The sequence below is a fragment of the Rhinoderma darwinii genome, chromosome 10 (genome assembly GCF_050947455.1).
Source record: "Rhinoderma darwinii isolate aRhiDar2 chromosome 10, aRhiDar2.hap1, whole genome shotgun sequence".
In the NCBI taxonomy this organism is placed as follows: Eukaryota; Metazoa; Chordata; class Amphibia; order Anura; family Rhinodermatidae; genus Rhinoderma; species Rhinoderma darwinii.
In genome coordinates this window covers 96,549,408-96,568,737 of record NC_134696.1, presented here as the reverse complement: position 1 = coordinate 96,568,737, position 19,330 = coordinate 96,549,408, and the positions used below count along the sequence as shown (strand labels likewise).

The 19,330-nt window shown below is 42.3% G+C and overlaps 1 protein-coding gene across 1 annotated transcript in view; it reads left to right on the top strand.

The window, feature by feature from the left end:
- The window catches only part of KCNN4 (potassium calcium-activated channel subfamily N member 4), a 52,940-nt gene that overhangs the window by 16,078 nt on the left and 17,532 nt on the right, over positions 1–19,330 (top strand). The window contains exon 2 of the mRNA XM_075839017.1: positions 16,326–16,421. Within this exon, the coding sequence (XP_075695132.1) occupies positions 16,326–16,421 (96 nt within the window). The remainder of the gene's footprint in view (positions 1–16,325; positions 16,422–19,330) is intronic.

Here is a 19,330-nt window from a genome sequence, read left to right as displayed (position 1 = left end):
TTATTTGTCATCATCCCATAAGAAATAGACCTTAGTGTTAAGAGATTGGCTCCAAAACCACCTCCAAATGGGGTTTTCTGTTGGATCTTTGGAGTCCATTGTTGTCTCGGAGTGTGGGATTCAGTCCGACCCTGGTGAAGGTCATACAAGAAGCCCCCACCAGACTCTCTATAGGCATAAACTTGTTCTGCACCCGCTGCGTCCTCCAATATGATACGATGACTTCAGGCCGGGAGGAACAGCTGTCGGCCGAAAGGAGTATTTAGCCGATATCTGAAGTTTATGGCCAGCTTTACACCTGCACTTTATTCTACATTAATTTTCATACATGAGACCATTTTGTATTTTTTTTTTTCATGGGAGGAATATTATTAATAAAGAAATAAAAATAAAAGTGAACTTTTTAGTGTGTGCAATGAGCAGGGTATGGGAGGGTGCGGTTTTGGTGTTAATGCTGAGCTGTTTGGTTCGCAGACAATTCTGGGCGGTGACCACGGCTGTTACTACAGATTGTGGCCTCTCCACCTCCTCCGCACTCACATCGGTGCCCTCAGATTATCATCTTTACTGTTTCAGCTGCTGTCGGATACTTACTAACATTATTCTAAAAAAAAAATAAAAAAAAATTGGGTGATGAGGAAGCCGGAGGGGAGATGAGAAGGAGAGAGATGGGCAGAAGGGGCAGGGTGGTAATCTGGTTGGGAGGTGGCAAGGAAGGGGCCCAGCGTTGGGCTTCTACCTTGCTAAGCCCCATAAAGTGAAATCTACGACAACTAAGTGCGTCGATTTCAACTATAATTTACGCCAAATTATAATAATACATTTTTTGGGCCGCTGCGGCCACACCCCCTTTCCTAAACCACGTCCACTTTCCACAAAAGTGGCAAGGATGGCCCAAAAAAGACAAAAGTCGTAAAGGTGCCCAAAAGTCACAGTTTTTCAGTGAAAATTTAGACTTTTGCCCTTTTTAGGGCCATTCTTGCCACTTTTGCACCAACATTTTTGGACTTTTGGGCCCTTTTGCAACTTTTCTACCCCAGAAAACTGGCATAGAAAGACTGATACATTGCCCCCATTGTATCTATAAAATCAAAGTTGGCCCTTGCTTGCGGTTCGCTGTTCCGGTGTGTCAGGCTGCAGCCGGTTGTTTATAAGTACACACCATGCTGCTACTGCTGCGCCCTCCGCTAGCCTCTGCACTGCAGGATATCCTGTATTTAAACTTCAATTTGTCACGGCTCCAGCCAATTACAGCTGCTCGTTATTAATCACTGTTCTAGAAGTCGTTCTGCGCGGGACAATGCTCGCCGTCCTACCTCATCCCAGGACGTAATGTTCCAGCATGTCAAAGTCTTTGGCTACATACTGGTCCTTCTCAATGAATTAGAATATCATCAAAAAGTTATTTTATTTCAGTCATTCAATTCAAAAAGTGAAAGTCTTATATTCTATAGATTCATTTCACACAGAGGGATCTATTTCCAGCATTTATTTTTCTTTTAATGTTGATGATTATGGGAACAGATAATGAAAACCCAAAATTTAGTGTCTCAGAAAATAAGAATATTGGGTAAAAGTTGAAGATTGTCGCCTCCTGGGGTAACACTTTAATTAGCGAAACAACACAAAACACCTGCAAAGGTCTCCTAAGCCTTTACAAGGACGGGTCTGTTGCTCAGTGTCCACAGTCCTGTTTTCAGATTAAAGTAAATTTTGCATTTCATTTGGAAATCTCGGTCCCGGAGTCTGGAGGAAGAGTGGAGAGGCATCAATCCAAGTGTCCTGCGGTCCAGTGTGAAGTTTCCACAGTCAGTGATGGTTTGGGGGCCGTGTAATCTGCTGGTGCTGGTCACTGTGTTATATCAAGTCCAGAGTCAGCGCAGCGTCTAGCAGGACATTTCCCAGCACTTCATGCTTCCCTCTGCTGACAAGCTTTATGGAGATGATGATTTCATTCTCCAGCAGGACTTGACACCTGCCCGCACTGCCAAAAGTACCAACACCTGGTGTAATAACCACAGTATCACTGCGCCTGATTGGCCAGCAAACTCGCCTGACCTCAACCCCATAGAGAATCTATAGGGTATTGTCAAGAGGAAGATGAGAGACACCAGACCCAACAATGCAGACGAGCTAAAGGCCAATATCAAAGCAACCTGGGCTTCCATAACACCTCAGCAGTGCCACAGGCTGATCGCCTCCATGCCACGCCGCATTGATAACACCACAGCAGTGCCACAGGCTGATCGCCTCCATGCCACGCCGCATTGATAACACCTCAGCAGTGCCACAGGCTGATCGCCTCCATGCCACGCCGCATTAATAACACCTCAGCAGTGCCACAGGCTGATCGCCTCCATGCCACGCCGCATTAATAACACCTCAGCAGTGCCACAGGCTGATCGCCTCCATGCCACGCCGCATTGATAACACCTCAGCAGTGCCACAGGCTGATCGCCTCCACGCCACGCCGCATTGATAACACCTCAGCAGTGCCACAGGCTGATCGCCCCCATGCCACGCCGCATTGATAACACCTCAGCAGTGCCACAGGCTGATCGCCTCCACGCCACGCAGCATTGATAACACCTCAGCAGTGCCACTGGCTGATCGCCTCCATGCCACGCCACATTGATAACACCTCAGCAGTGCCACAGGCTGATCGCCTCCACGCCACGCAGCATTGATAACACCTCAGCAGTGCCACAGGCTGATCACCTCCATGCCACGCCGCATTGATAACACCTCAGCAGTGCCACAGGCTTATCGCCCCCATGCCACGCCGCATTGATAACACCTCAGCAGTGCCACAGGCTGATCGCCTCCATGCCACGCTGAATTGATAACACCTCAGCAGTGCCACAGGCTGATCGCCTCCATGCCACGCCGCATTGATAACACCTCAGCAGTGCCACAGGCTGATCACCTCCACGCCACGCCGCATTGATAACACCTCAGCAGTGCCACAGGCTTATTGCCCCCATGCCATGCCGCATTGATAGCACCTCAGCAGTGCCACAGGCTGATCACCTCCATGCCATGCCGCATTGATAAAACCTCAGCAGTGCCACAGGCTGATCAGCCCCGACCAAGTTTTGGGGGCAGACACTGGACAGACTTTTCAGTGGTCCAACATTTTGGTATTAAAAATTATTTTTGAAATTGGGCTTATATAATATTGTAATTTTCTGAGACACTAAATTTTGGGTTTTCATTAACTGTTACCATAATCATCAACATTAAAAGAAAGAAATGCTGCAAATAGATCCCTCTGTGTGTAATGAATCTATAGAATATAGGAGTTTCACTTTTTGAATTGAATGACTGAAATAAATGAACTTTTTGATGATATTCTAATTCATTGAGACGGACTAGTAAATGGGTTCCAAATATGAGCTGCCTTAAAGGGTACGTGCACTATATAAAAAGTTGAGTCACTTTGTATACACATTATATTGTGCTGACCCTTTTTTTCAATATGTATTATACTCCAGAGCTACATTCACAATTCTGCTGGTCGTTACTAGAAACAGTCAGCAAGCTTGTTGACGGACACACCAGTAAAACAGCTTAGCTGAACTTTTATATTTAGATTTCTGCATGATAGGGGAAGAAAACTCCAGGTTAGTCAAGTATTGTAAAATCATGTTTAAAAGTAGAGTTTTCCTTTAAAAAGGTAATCCCCATACTACATGCCCTCCCCATTCTTCTTATTTGGCCTTGACTATAAGGGCACTTGGGCTAGCAATGCTTACTGGTGGAGAATACCCAAACAAAATAGTAATTACTGCCTTATTGAATATATTAATTATATCATATTATACTATATACTCTTATATTATAGATGAATGTGCACTGCTCTGATTTTACTGGATTCATCTGCTCAAATCTCAGGTATTGCTTGAAGTGTTTTCCTAAATTCTGAGAAAGAGCGTCTATTAGGAGATTAGATGAGGTTAGGAGACTTAAAAACGAAAGCATCTTCCCTAGATTGATATTACCTGTGGCAATGTTTTTGGAAAGAGGGAAAGGAGGAATAACCAGAGGTAAAAGTTGAAAATTGCACAGCTCAAATATACAGATTGCAAAATCCTCACAATGAACCTTCAAAAACAAAACTGCAAAGGGTTCAAATAACAGTATTATAAGGTGTTAAAATATAATTCTATACATGGCCTAATAATACCACCATACAGTGCCCAAATAATACCACCATACAGTGCTCAAGTAATACCACCATACAGTACCCAAATAATACCATCATACAGTGCTCAGATAATACCACCATACAGTGCTCAGATAATACCACCATACAGTGCTCAGATAATACCACCATACAGTGTTTATATAATACTAACATACAGTGCTCATTTAATACCAACATACAGTGACCAAATAATACCAACATAGAGTACCCAAATTATACCACCATACAGTGCCCAAATAATACCACCATACAGTGCTCATATAATACCACCATACGGTGCTCATATAATACCACCATACAGAGCTCATATAATACCACCATACAGTGCTCATATAATACCACCATACAGAGCTCATATAATACCACCATACAGTGCTCATATAATACCACCATACAGAGCTCATATAATACCACCATACAGTGATCATATATTATCACCATACAGAGCTCATATAACACCACCATATAGTGCCCAAATAATACCACCATACAGAGCTCATATAATACCACCATACAGTGCTCATATAATACCACCATACAGAGCTCATATAATACCACCATACAGTGATCATATATTATCACCATACAGAGCTCATATAACACCACCATATAGTGCCCAAATAATACCACCATACAGTGCTCATATAATACCACCATACGGTGCTCATATAATACCACCATACAGAGCTCATATAATACCATCATACAGTGCTCATATAATACCACCATACAGTGCTCATATATTATCACCATACAGAGCTCATATAACACCACCATATAGTGCTCATATAATACCACCATATAGTGCTCATATAATACCACCATACAGTGCTCAGATAATACCAACAAACAGTACCATATAGTAACCAAATAATACCAGCATAAAGTATCCATGTAAAACCACTCTACAGTACCCAAATAATACCACCATACAGTGCTCAAGTAATACCGCCAGTGACCAAATAATACCACCTTACAGTGTTTATATAATACTAACATACAGTGCTCAAATAATACCACCATACAGCACCCAAATAATACCACCATACAGTACCCAAATAATACCACCATACTGTGCCTAATTAATACCACCATAAAAGCCAAAAATATTACCACCATATAGTAAATAAATAATACCATCATACAGTACCCTCAAAAATACAACAATACAGGGCCTAATTAATACCACAATACAGTGCTCAAAGAATACCACCATATAGTGTCTAAAAATAAAATAAAATAAAATGACAAAACAGTTAATAACACCATACAGTGACTAAATAATGCTATTATAAAGTCCATAAAGAATACAGGAGTCCATTTATTATTCCCACAGGGTACCTAAATAGTATAGTACCCAAAGAGTAAACCCATATTGTTCTCAAATAATACCTCTACAGTGTCCAAATATCAGTGCCACACAGTGCCCAAGTGATACCACCATACATTAAATACTAAATGTCTGGCAACAGCGCCTAAAACAGTGCTATATAGTGCAAAATAATACCGCCACAGGCCACCCACATAATACCAACATATAGTACTCAAGTAACAGAGTTCATGCACAGGGCTTTGAATCCCATTGATACCCATGCATCCAGGACTTGTAGTTAGCCCCCTATGTTAATTGCCCTATGGTAGGTGGTGGAGACCCTGAAATGGTAGAAGTCTATGAAGACCAGAGAAAGTCATTGAGATTCTTAATCTCAGCTTTATATATTGGCAATGTGAAAATAATAATAATAATAATAATAATCTCCAACTTTCTCCATTTTCCATGTCCCCGGAGACCCCCTGTAGGTACTGCCATTGTTAGGGCATGACCACACGTGGCGGAATTTCACTTAAATTCCGCTGCGGACACTCCGCAGCGTTAATCCGCAGCGGTGCCGTTTGTCCATTGACTTACACTTTAATTTAGCAGTGTTCGTTTAGACGAGGCGTAACATTCCGCTGCGGAGCATAGGCTGCGGAGCGGAATTTGGTGTCCGCAGCATGCTCTGTCTGTTGCGGAGCAGTGGCGGACTCATGGCGGAATTTCTCCATTGACTTCAATGGAGAGTCAAAATTCCGCAATGAAGTCCGCAGATCTTATGTGTGCTGCGGAGCGTATTGGTTTTACTACCATGACATTTCTTCATTCTGGCTGGACCTATGTATTTCTAGGTCTACAGCCAGACTGAGGAAGTCAATGGGGCTCCCGTAATGACGGGAGCGTTGCTAGGAGACGTCTGTAAATAGTCACTGTCCAGGGTGCTGAAAGAGTTAAGCGATCGGCAGTAACTGTTTCTGCACCCTGGACAGTGACTACCGATCTCAATATACATGTATCTGTAAAAAAACATATAAGTTCATACTTACCGAGAACTCCCTGCGTCTGTCTCCAGTCCGGCCTCCCAGGATGACGTTTCAGTGTAAGTGACGGCTGCAGCCAATCACAGGCCAAGCACAGGCTGCAGCGGTCACATGGACTGGCGCGTCATCCAGGGAGGTCGGGCTGGATGCCGAAAGAGGGACGCGTCACCAAGACAACGGCCGGTAAGTATGAAATTCTTTTACTTTCACTAGGGAAAGTGCTGTCCCTTCTCTCTATCCTGCACTGATAGGGAGAAGGGAAGTACTTTTACCGCAGTCCGCAGCAGCTAGTCCGCATCAATTTTCTGCACATTTTGTGCAGATCCGCAGCAGAATCTGCGACGCAGATTCTGTGCGGCATTGATGCGGACAGTTGCGGAGGAAATCCGCCACGTGTGGTCATGCCCTTAGATCACCCATGTCAGAGTCAAGTCTCAGCCATGCGTGTGAAAAACAGCCCTTGTTTAGATGACGTCTCATCGTTCTGCGTTGGAAAACGTCTGTTTTTAACTCTCCTCGGAAGCAGGAACTCCCCATTGTTTTAGATCTTGTGGGAGAGATAACGTTTGTTACAGAACCAGTGGAGTTTATTTAGATACGCAGGAAGCCTAAATGTGTGAAATCAGAAAGTGCCCACGGCGGGCGGAGGTAGATTATACTTAGTTTATGTAAAGCAGTTGAATTTTCCAGGAAGTTTTTGAAAAGTTTTTGAAAAGTTTTAAAAAAGTTTTTAAAAAGTTTTTGAAAAGTTTTGAAAAAGTTTTTGAAAAGTTTTGAAAAAGTTTCTGAAATGTTTTGAAAAGTTTTTGAAAAGGTTTTAAAAAGCAAAAATACACACTTAAAGAAACCCTCCAATGGGGAGACTACATTTCCCCTGTTGTCTTCTCCACACATTTACTTAACCAACCAGAGTATGGCATTTAAAAAAAAAATGCTCAACTTAGAATCGATTTGGGGGACGGGTGGCCATGCCTTCCTTGCAATGTAGAGGCTAGCGAATTATCAATTACAATAGGAAACTCCGCTTTCCATCAGAGTCTCCCTTTAAGGTGCACCTCCATATTCTACTATGTACATCTAGATCGTATCTACATGTCATACTGAGCAACTTTGCAAATACTTCCCATGATCTATCTTACATTGATCTTGAGTTATATCATGTCTTACAGTTCACTGCCATCCATCGCCGAATTCTTCTGGTGACTACTTGAAATCTGTCAACACTCTGCTGACAGATACGCCCCTAACAACTGAGCTCAGATATTATAATGCACTGTACTCTTTTCCTTTGTGGGAGATGTAATTTTTTTTCTACATTACCGTACTCTACAGTGTCTTGTGTCAACAACTCGATCACTGTAGTGTCCAATGCTAAGCGTCAACGCTACATCTCCCACAACTCCATGCAGCAGAGCACGTATGACACTGACCCTAAAAAAAAAAACAATGGGAATCTGTGTGGTAAATGGATACCAGTGAGTCTGAGGACTGTGTTGCCTTCTCTACAGCCTGATGGAGAAATGCAGAAGGTGTTGGACTCACGCAGTGTTTTGCTATCGTTGCGCGAACTACCGTGTCCGTCACCGTGCTGCTCTGAAGCCTTATCAGAGGATAACAAATGTTTGGTTGGTTATTGCTGACCTAATGAGCAGATCTGAGGTTGCAAATAGTCATAATCGGGAAGGGTGTTAGGTGTTTGCACTAAACCTTTAACCCCTACCCGGCCTCCAAAACTAGCTCGACAGTCTTCAAAAAATTATTTCAACAAAAACATGCGTTTGCCACTCAATGGGGACACGATATGGGATTGTGGTGAAGTTGTGGCTTTGCTACTTCCATCGATTGCTCTGTGCAGACACTGAACCAGCAGGGGATGCTGTGAGTTTCAATTTCTTACATGGTCACGCCGGTTGGGTTTTTCTGGCCGCAATGCTAAAAGGCCAAGCATTAGAGGTCACCATGGTCACCCGAGTGTTATTTGTGAAGCAGAGCCTTACTTGTTAGCATTGAGCCGAGCTTTTATTTTCATCGTGTTTCCCACAGTCACTCAGAGAATGTTGACATATGGCACACGAACATGTTCCCTCTGCGAGCAAACATATACATTTCTATACACAATGCCCTGGCCCTTCACCAGCGTTCTGCATCCTGAACCGCAGATCAAAGATTATCCAACACTGCCGTGTTTAAACAAAGATGCCATTGTACTGTAAGCTGCGGAGATCCTGCAGGCTGTCCGAGCACCCTGCAGAAAAAATAAAGTGGCATCTAGGCAATCTGCGCATTTGAAATCATTAATTATAGCTCCAATGTATTCAAAAGAAAAAATAAAGCAACTTTGAAAATAGTTTTTATTAAAAAAGCTTTGACCGTTTTGTGTATACAGCTGCTATGCAGACTTATGTGTCTCCATGGTTACAGACTACAAAACCTATGTGTAGTCTGACACTGCAGAAGAGTTCCTCTGCTCCCTCTTCCACAAACCCTAATAATGTTAAAGGTTTTTTTTTTTTCATGAAAAGCAGCCGTCCCGGCGATCATCTGAGCACACTGCAGAAAATACAAAGTCGTATCTAGGCTATATGGGCATTTGACATCATTAATTAAAGCTCCGATGTATTCAAAAGAAAAAATAAAGCAACATTGAAAATACTTTTTACTAAAAAACCTTTAACCGTTTTGTGTATACAGCTGCTATGCAGACTTATGTGTCTCCATGGTTACAGACTACAAACCCTGTGTGTAGTCTGGCCCTGCAGAAGAGTTTCTCAAATCCCTCTGACCCTCTTCTACAAACCCTAACTATGTTAAGAGGTTTTTTTATGAAGAGCAGCCGTCCCGGCGATCAGCTGATTTTCACGGGTCCAGCATCAGAACCTGCACCCGGCCATACATTTATATGTAGGATTATGTGGTATTACATGCTGGCTATTCTAATGAACTGGCGACCATGTAATACGTGTGAACAGGCTGGGTCCCCAGAGCGGAATATGGAAAGGGGTTATCTTCATGAGACAAGCCCTTTAAATTTATGAGTCTATTCTATTTAAAGGAACACTCTAGGCAAACCTAATGTACTGTGCTATACGTAGTGAAGGGTCTGAAAGATCGGTGCGTGACGCAGGAATTCAAATTACACCAAAGAGAAAATAATTGTGTCATGCTCCGCCCCCTGCACTAGGCATAACAGTGTATACTTTCTGCTAGGAGAATTCCTTTAAATAGAAACATTGTGTATGAATCAGATAGGATTTTGCTGAGAGTATATACAGTCAGGAGAAGGCACAGACTCTGTATACACAGGAGATAATAACAGGAAAAGAGGAGAGACCTAGTGCACGGCCTGGGGTGAAGGACGGGAGGAGAAGTGATTCTATCATTTAGCAAATAAAATGTTTACATTGATGGTATCAGTTAGGAATGTCCTTTCCTTCCCCAACACAAAGTCAATATCATTTACCATCAAATGAACAAAGGAAAGGCTGGTGCAATATGAAAAATACAATAATGTAATTAAAGAGAACTTCCCCTTTAAATTAAAATTTAAAAAAAACTGTAAATATAAAAATAAATTAAAATAAAAAAAAAAAAATACTAGGCCCATTTTCCCTTCGGGGCTCTAGGCAAACGGGGTGAAAACATTTGTAGGAATTGTGTAGCCGCCGTATCGGTTATAACCCACTACAGAGGTTGGGGACATGGCCCTGGTTGGTCCACATATGGATTTTTTATGGCATGGCTGCCAATGGGTTTAGTACAGCTGGAAATGAACATTGGTCAAGGGCTTAGATTGGTTGTTAGGGGGGTATTTAAAGGGGACAGGGCTTCTTGTAGATGTCATTGTGGGTTTTATGAAGTACAGTGAGCGCTCGCACTACTGCCGGGCTGAACTCTTTAGGGGCAACATGTAAATACCCATCAATGCTTAGGTGCCAGGGCTGGGATTTTTTGCGTTCAAAATGTCAAGTGATGGGTAAGAGGGATCGTCTTTTAGCCTACAGCCAGAATAATTGTGTATACAAATCGTCGATGTCTCCTGATGCAAATTGGCACTTGAAGGTAGTATACACACACTGGCAGAAAGAGGCAAGCGAGACACACGAGCAAGGACTGGCAACTTAAGGAGGTAATACTGGGGCACAGTTTTGGCTGTATTTATATGGTGATTATTTTCATTACCACTTTCATTCACTATATATCTGGGCACTGTGTGGCATTATCTGGACACTGTATGCATTCACTATTTATCTGGGCACTGTATGCATTCACTATTTGTCTGGGCACAATGCGGCATTATCTGGGCACTGTATGCATTCACTATTTGTCTAGGCACAATGCGGCATTATCTGGGCACTGTATGCATTCACTATTTATCTGGGCACTGTGCGGCATTATCTGGACAATGTATGCATTCACTATTTGTCTGGGCACTGTGTGGCATTATCTGGGCACTGTATGCATTCACTATTTGTCTGGGCACTGTGTGGCATTATCTGGGCACTGTATGCATTCACTATTTATCTGGGCACTGTGCGGCATTATCTGGACAATGTATGCATTCACTATTTATCTGGGCACTGTATGGAATTATCTGGGCATTGTCTTTTGGCCTACAGCCAGAATAATTGTGTATACAAATGGATACAAGTTGGCACTTGAAGTTAGTATATACACACTGGCAGAAAGAGGCAAGCCAGACATAGGAGCAAAGACTGGAAAACTTAAGGAGGTAATACTGGGGCACAGTTTTGGCTGTATTTATATGGTCATCATTTTCGTAACCACTTTCATTCACTATTTATCTGGGCACTGTGTGGCATTATCTGGGCACAGTATGCATTAACTATTTATCTGGGCATTGTGCGGCATTATCTGGGCACTGTATGCATTCGCTATTTGTCTGGGCACTGTGTGGCAATATCTTGGCACAGTATGCATTCACTATTTATCTGGGCACAGTGTGGCATTATCTGGGCTCTGTATGCATTCACTATTTGTCTGGGCACTGTGCGCCATTATCTGGACACTGTATGCATTCACTACTTATCTGGGCACTGTGCGACTTTATCTTCGTACTGTATGCATTTACTATTTATCTGGACACTGTATGCATTCACTATTTATCTGGGCACTGTGTGACATTATCTGGGCACTGTATGCATTCACTATTTAAATAGACACTGTATGCATTCACTATTTATCTGGGCACTGTGTGGTATTATCTGGGCACTGTATGCATTCACTATTTTTCTGGGCACTGTATGCATTCACTATTTATTCTGGACACTGTGTGGTATTATCTGGGCACTGTATGCATTAACTATTTATCTGGGCACTGTGTTGCATTATCTGGGCACTGTATGCATTCACTATGTATCTGGGCACTGTGTGGCATTATCTTAGCACTATGTGCATTCACTATTTATCTGGGTACCATGTGGCATTATTTGGACATTGTATTCATTCACTATTTATCTGGGCACTGTGTGTTATTATCTGGACACTGTGCTGCAATATCTGGGCACTGTATGCAGTCACTATTTATCTGTGCACTGTGTGGTATTATCTGGGCACAGTATGCATTCACTTTTTATCTGGGCACTTTGTGGTTTTATCTGGACACTGTATGCATTCATTATTTGTCTGGGCACTCTATGGCATTATCTGGGCACTGTATGAATTCACTATTTGTCTAGGCATTGTGTGGCATTATCTGGGCACTGTATGCATTCACTATTTATCTGGGCACTATGCGGCATTATCTTGACACTGTATGCATTCACTATTTATCTGGACACTGTATGCATTCACTATTTATCTGGGCACTCTATGGCATTATCTGAGCACAGTATGCATTCACTACTTATCTGGGCACTGTGCGGCATTATCTGGACACTGTATGCATTTACTATTTATCTGGGCACTATGCGGCATTATCTGAGCACAGTATGCATTCACTATTTATCTGGGCACTGTATGCATTCACTATTTGTCTGGGCACTGTATGGCATTATCAGAGCACAGTATGCATTCACTATTTATCTGGGCACTGTGGTATTATCTGGGCACTGTATGCATTCACTATTTTTCTGGGCACTGTGTGGTATTATCTGGGCACAGTATGCATTCACTATTTATCTGGGCACAGTGTGGCATTATCTGGGCTCTGTATGCATTCACTATTTGTCTGGGCACTGTGCGCCATTATCTGGACACTGTATGCATTCACTACTTATCTGGGCACTGTGCGACTTTATCTTCGTACTGTATGCATTTACTATTTATCTGGGCACTGTATGCATTAACTATTTATCTGGGCACTGTATGCATTCACTATGTATCTGGGTACCGTATGGCATTATTTGGACATTGTATGCATTCACTATTTATCTGGGCACTGTGTGGCATTATCTGGACACTGTGCTGCAATATCTGGGCACAGTGTGCATTCACTATTTATCTGGGCACTGTATGCAGTCACTAGTTATCTGTGCACTGTGTGGTATTATCTGGGCACTGTATGCATTCACTTTTTATCTGGGCACTTTGTGGTTTTATCTGGACACTGTATGCATTCAATATTTATCTGGACACTGTATGCATTCCCTATTTGTCTGGGCACTCTATGCATTCTATGGCATTATCTGAGCACAGTATGCATTCACTATTTATCTGGGCACTGTGCGACATTATCTGGGTACTGTATGCATTCACTATTTGTCTGGGCACTGTATGGCATTATCTGAGCACAGTAGGTATTCACTACTTATCTGGGCACTGTGTGACATTATCTTGGCACTGTATGCATTCACTATTTATCTGGAAACTATGCATTCACTATTTATCTGGGCACTGTGTGGTATTATCTGGGCACTGTATGCATTCACTATTTATCTGGGCACTGTGTGGTATTATCTGGGCACTGTATGCATTCACTATTTATCTGGGCACTGTGTGGTATTATCTGGGCACTGTATGCATTAACTATTTATCTGGGCACTGTGTGGTATTATCTGGGCACTGTATGCATTAACTATTTATCAGGGCACTGTGTTGCATTATCTGGGCACTGTATGCATTCACTATGTATCTGGGCACTGTGTGGCATTATCTTAGCACTATGTGCATTCACTATTTATATGGGCACCGTGTGGCATTATCTGGACACTGTATGCATTCACTATTTATCTTGGCACTGTGTGGTATTATCTTGACACTGTGCTGCATTATCTGGACACTGTATGCATTTACTATTTATCTGGGCACTGTATGCATTCACTATTTATCTGGGCACTGTGTGGTATTATCTGGGCACTGTATGAATTCACTATTTATCTGGGCACTGTGTGGTATTATCTGGGCACTGTATGCAGTCACTATTTATCTGGGCACTGTATGCATTCACTATTTATCTGGGCACTGTGTGGTATTATCTTAGCACTATGTGCATTCACTATTTATCTGGGTACCATGTGGCATTATTTGGACATTGTATTCATTCACTATTTATCTGGGCACTGTGTGGCATTATCTGGACACTGTGCTGCAATATCTGGGCACTGTATGCAGTCACTATTTATCTGTGCACTGTGTGGTATTATCTGGGCACAGTATGCATTCACTTTTTATCTGGGCACTTTGTGGTTTTATCTGGACACTGTATGCATTCATTATTTGTCTGGGCACTCTAAGGCATTATCTGGGCACTGTATGAATTCACTATTTGTCTAGGCATTGTGCGGCATTATCTGGACACTGTATGCATTCACTACTTATCTGGGCACTGTGCGGCATTATCTGGACACTGTATGCATTTACTATTTATCTGGGCACTATGCGGCATTATTTGAGCACAGTATGCATTCACTATTTATCTGGGCACTGTATGCATTCACTATTTGTCTGGGCACTGTATGGCATTATCGGAGCACAGTATGCATTCACTATTTATCTGGGCACTGTGGTATTATCTGGGCACTGTATGCATTCACTATTTTTCTGGGCACTGTGTGGTATTATCTGGGCACTGTATGCATTAACTATTTATCTGGGCACTGTGTTGCATTATCTGGGCACTGTATGCATTCACTATGTATCTGGGTACCGTGTGGCATTATTTGGACATTGTATGCATTCACTATTTATCTGGGCACTGTGTGGCATTATCTGGACACTGTGCTGCAATATCTGGGCACAGTGTGCAGTCACTAGTTATCTGTGCACTGTGTGGTATTATCTGGGCACTGTATGCATTCACTTTTTATCTGGGCACTTTGTGGTTTTATCTGGACACTGTATGCATTCAATATTTATCTGGACACTGTATGCATTCCTTATTTGTCTGGGCACTCTATGCATTCTATGGCATTATCTGAGCACAGTATGCATTCACTATTTATCTGGGCACTGTGCGACATTATCTGGGTACTGTATGCATTCACTATTTGTCTGGGCACTGTATGGCATTATCTGAGCACAGTAGGTATTCACTACTTATCTGGGCACTGTGCGACATTATCTTGGCACTGTATGCATTCACTATTTATCTGGAAACTATGCATTCACTATTTATCTGGGCACTGTGTGGTATTATCTGGGCACTGTATGCATTCACTATTTATCTGGGCACTGTGTGGTATTATCTGGGCACTGTATGCATTAACTATTTATCTGGGCACTGTGTGGTATTATCTGGGCACTGTATGCATTAACTATTTATCAGGGCACTGTGTTGCATTATCTGGGCACTGTATGCATTCACTATGTATCTGGGCACTGTGTGGCATTATCTTAGCACTATGTGCATTCACTATTTATATGGGCACCGTGTGGCATTATCTGGACACTGTATGCATTCACTATTTATCTTGACACTGTGCTGCATTATCTGGACACTGTATGCATTTACTATTTATCTGGGCACTGTATGCATTCACTATTTATCTGGGCACTGTGTGGTATTATCTGGGCACTGTATGAATTCACTATTTATCTGGGCACTGTGTGGTATTATCTGGGCACTGTATGCAGTCACTATTTATCTGGGCACTGTGTGGTATTATCTGGGCACTGTATGCTTCATTATTTATCTGGCTGCTGAATAACACTATCTTGGCAACGTGTGGCATTATCTGGGCAATATGTTTTTGAGTAATATTAGAAAGTGATTGTTCATGTAAAATAAACACATACACAGTAAGCTGCAGTGTACGTGGCCCTGCTCACAAGTACGTGGGAGACGGTGTGAGTGGTTGTGATGGTTTTTGTCATGCTTTATAGTGGCCATAGACAGACTCTTGTTCAGCAACTTTGTATTTAGTGCAAACCGCAGAAAAAATTAACCTCAAGAAGTAAACGACTGTAGACCAGACTAGATATTTCCTGGAGTTTAATTGTGGTCTATGAGCGGGAGGAGATACCTAGCCAATAATATACAGACCGAAACTGGGGAAACTGGATTATGATCAGGGCCACATTTAACATATAGATTTAGCAGGTCCCAGGTACCTCTCTGTCTGTAGATATCTGTTCATATGTCATCAGATGACATCATGTCACACCAATAAGGCGCCATCTAGTGGCCTTTTTTTTGTATTAAGTTGAAACAATGATTGATTCATACTGTATAAACCTAGGTCTCCTGCATAAAACAGGTTCCTCTGGTAGTCGGGCGGGCCGGTCCGACCCTGAATGTCAGAATCAACATGTCCAGTGTATATTATTTCCCTCCTCCCTAATAAATTCTGTTTTCTTTGTTTTTCAGTGGTTTGTCTACATGTACCTGATGAAATGCACCATCAGCATCTCCACCATCATTCTTATCATTCTCATCATCGCCTTCCATATCAAGGAGATCCAGGTATCTGCATTGACCACCAACCAATATTTGATAGGGGAAATAAAAGGCATTTTTTGCTACAAAAAGTAGTCAGATATTCAGAGTTGGGGTCTGCCCTAGGACAGGGTGGGCAATACCCCCCTGCCTACCCCACGTTAGGATTACCCGTTGACTTGCATCTTCCCTATCCTGTAAACAGGGACCAGGTAATGTTCATTGGATTCTGTTTAGTACTAGTGGGCACTAAACTGAGGAGCAGTGAGCACCCCTGAATTTTGTGCGCCCTGTCATTGGTCCAGCTTTCCTTGCAAATGTTCCAGCAGTAGATCCTATTCAGAAGAAGGTGAATCATATGTGGATTGGACGACCATGATGTAAAAATGACCGTGGGAAATTATAATAAACATATGCAAAAAAAAAAAAATGGAGGTGCACTTTAAGCTTTAAAGGAACACTCCAAGTAAAACTGATACACTGTGTTACGTCTAGTGCAGGACCTGAGGGGGTGGAGCATGACACAGGGATTTAAAGAACACCCTAAGAGAGTTTTCCTTGGCCCCTCAGGCCCGGCTTGAGCCATAACACATTAATATTAATCTGGAATGTCCCTTTAAAAAAAACTTGAAACGATAAAAATGATTTTTTTTACATGTTTTGACACATAACCTGCACCTTCTAAATATCTAGTCAAACGAATGACCTTTTAATTTAGTTTGTAGGAAAATTAATTCGGGAAAAATTCCCAGCAAAAGAAAAATAGGCAATTAACACCGTTCCAAAAGAGGCCAAAAGGACCATTGAATTCTTTGCTGTTTTCTTTGGCTGTAGATTTACTGCTATTGTTACATTGTAGCTTTTATTTTTTTATATATATATAAGTTGAACTAAGACCCTGTACAAAGCGTAAAAAATGAAGTGTCCTATTATGTTTGGAGGCCAGAGCTGTGCCAGGAGTCCTACTCCTATTTGTGCACAATTATCGAGGTACTTAAGGAACTGGCCGAGAGTCAATGTTTTTTTATTGACTTTTTGAAGATTTAATAGACTCGCTGGGTGTAGAGGAACGAAGAACCTATTACCTCCCAGTAACCTTTCCTCTATCAAAGAAAACCGTAGAAATTCTCTATTAAAAATGACTTATTAATCCTGCCACTCACAATGCCCATGGCTGCCAAGACAGGCAAAGACGGGCAGCCGCTAGAGGCGAGGGCAGTGCTGTCGACCTATTTTATTATCTAGTATCCAATGCATATTAGACCTTGGTTTAAGACACCCCCCCCCCCCCCCCAAGTTTGGATCTTGATGGATGTGATCCCCCGACACTAGACTGTAGCATAACAAGACTGTCAGTGTAGAGCTGTCAATCACATTTTCGTCCCACCCACATTGAGCTGCTCAACAGTGTAAACAATGGGGTCAGCGCCATAGTAGACCATACAGAATAATTTTTTTCCTACTTTACGTGCACAGATATTTTTTTTAGTATATCATGACACACTAATACAAGATTTTATAGACTCTTAACTAATATAGTCCCACCCTATAACTGTGATGGCTTTACTTTGGTCGAAGTCATACCTACCATCTGTTCTATCTACAATGACCCCCCCCCCCCCCGCCAATTGTCTTAGAGATCAATGTGGGCAAATAAGAGGGTATTAAGTCCCCCCTTTGCTTAGGGCAAGATGTAAGAATATAATATTACATGACAGCCATACAAGTGATCGACCGATCAGTCCGGTTCTGCAAGATCAGCTCTTAATTAGCAGCTCTCTTCTCCAATTCAAAGAGTGGGGTCCTGAGTGGGGTGGGAGGATACCCCTTCTTTGTCACCCATATGCCCTGTTAGGGTCAATGGAAAGGGGTTGGCAAGGATTAGAAACAGAGGCGTAGCTATAGGGGGTTCAGAGGTAGCAGTCACACCAGGGCCCTGCTCCTTTTGGGAGCCAAAAGACTACTCTGCCACAAAAGAAGGCATCAGTATTATAAACGGAACGTGGTAGGTAAATCAATTTCAATATCTCTGCTTGCTTTCAGTGAATGTGTATCAATTTTACGCAAAATTTCATTTTCATGGTGCAACAAGGACATCGTTGCCATGAGTGTCGGTAGTGTGCAGATAAACCAAAGGGAACGAGACAAATTTTGAAAGCAGCTTTCCATGTGACTGGAGAATAATAATAAAAAGAAAAGTATTTGCAGAGTTTTGGGGCATTTTATGTGGATTTATACAGCAAAATGTTGTGGCGGTTTGTGTTATAGATCGGATAATCCCTATACTTGCCTATCCTATACTTAGACCATCCTAGTACCGTTAAGCGGTGGTGGCGGATATTCCTTCAGATCCCGATTATCTCCACCTCGGGTACGTGTAATTAATCCGACCGCTTTAAACAGTCCCTGCAGTTATTATAGAGCCGGATGTGAGTGAGCCATTAACTAGAATGACTTTGTGTGCTTAGCAGGTGGGGCACAGACAGATGCCTGCGCTGCCAAGTCCTCGCTTCTAGAAATGGAGACTGCAAAATAACAGGGCAGAGGATCAGATAAAGTTCTGTGGCTTTTTAAGAATATAACATATCGTTATGAGTGGGTGGATGGAAAGTGCGTGTCTGCGAAAACTGAAGACCGACTGGTGTCTTAAAGAAAAGTGCATCGTCCTCTTATGTGAAGTCGTTTAATATCCTATTCAGCCATTCCACATTTATCTCGGTCACATTCCCGTTTCCTTTATTCCACCGCCCTATGTGTCAGTCTTTACTGTAGTTCTGACATTCTATTCATAATCCAGGATAACCAGGAGGTCCCTGTTATGTATTTAACAATCTAGAATTGCAATTTAAAGGGATTGGCTCATCACAATAACCCTATTTAGATTAAAGATGATCCGGCGATCACTTGATCGCCGCAGATCCGCCTATCATTTGATC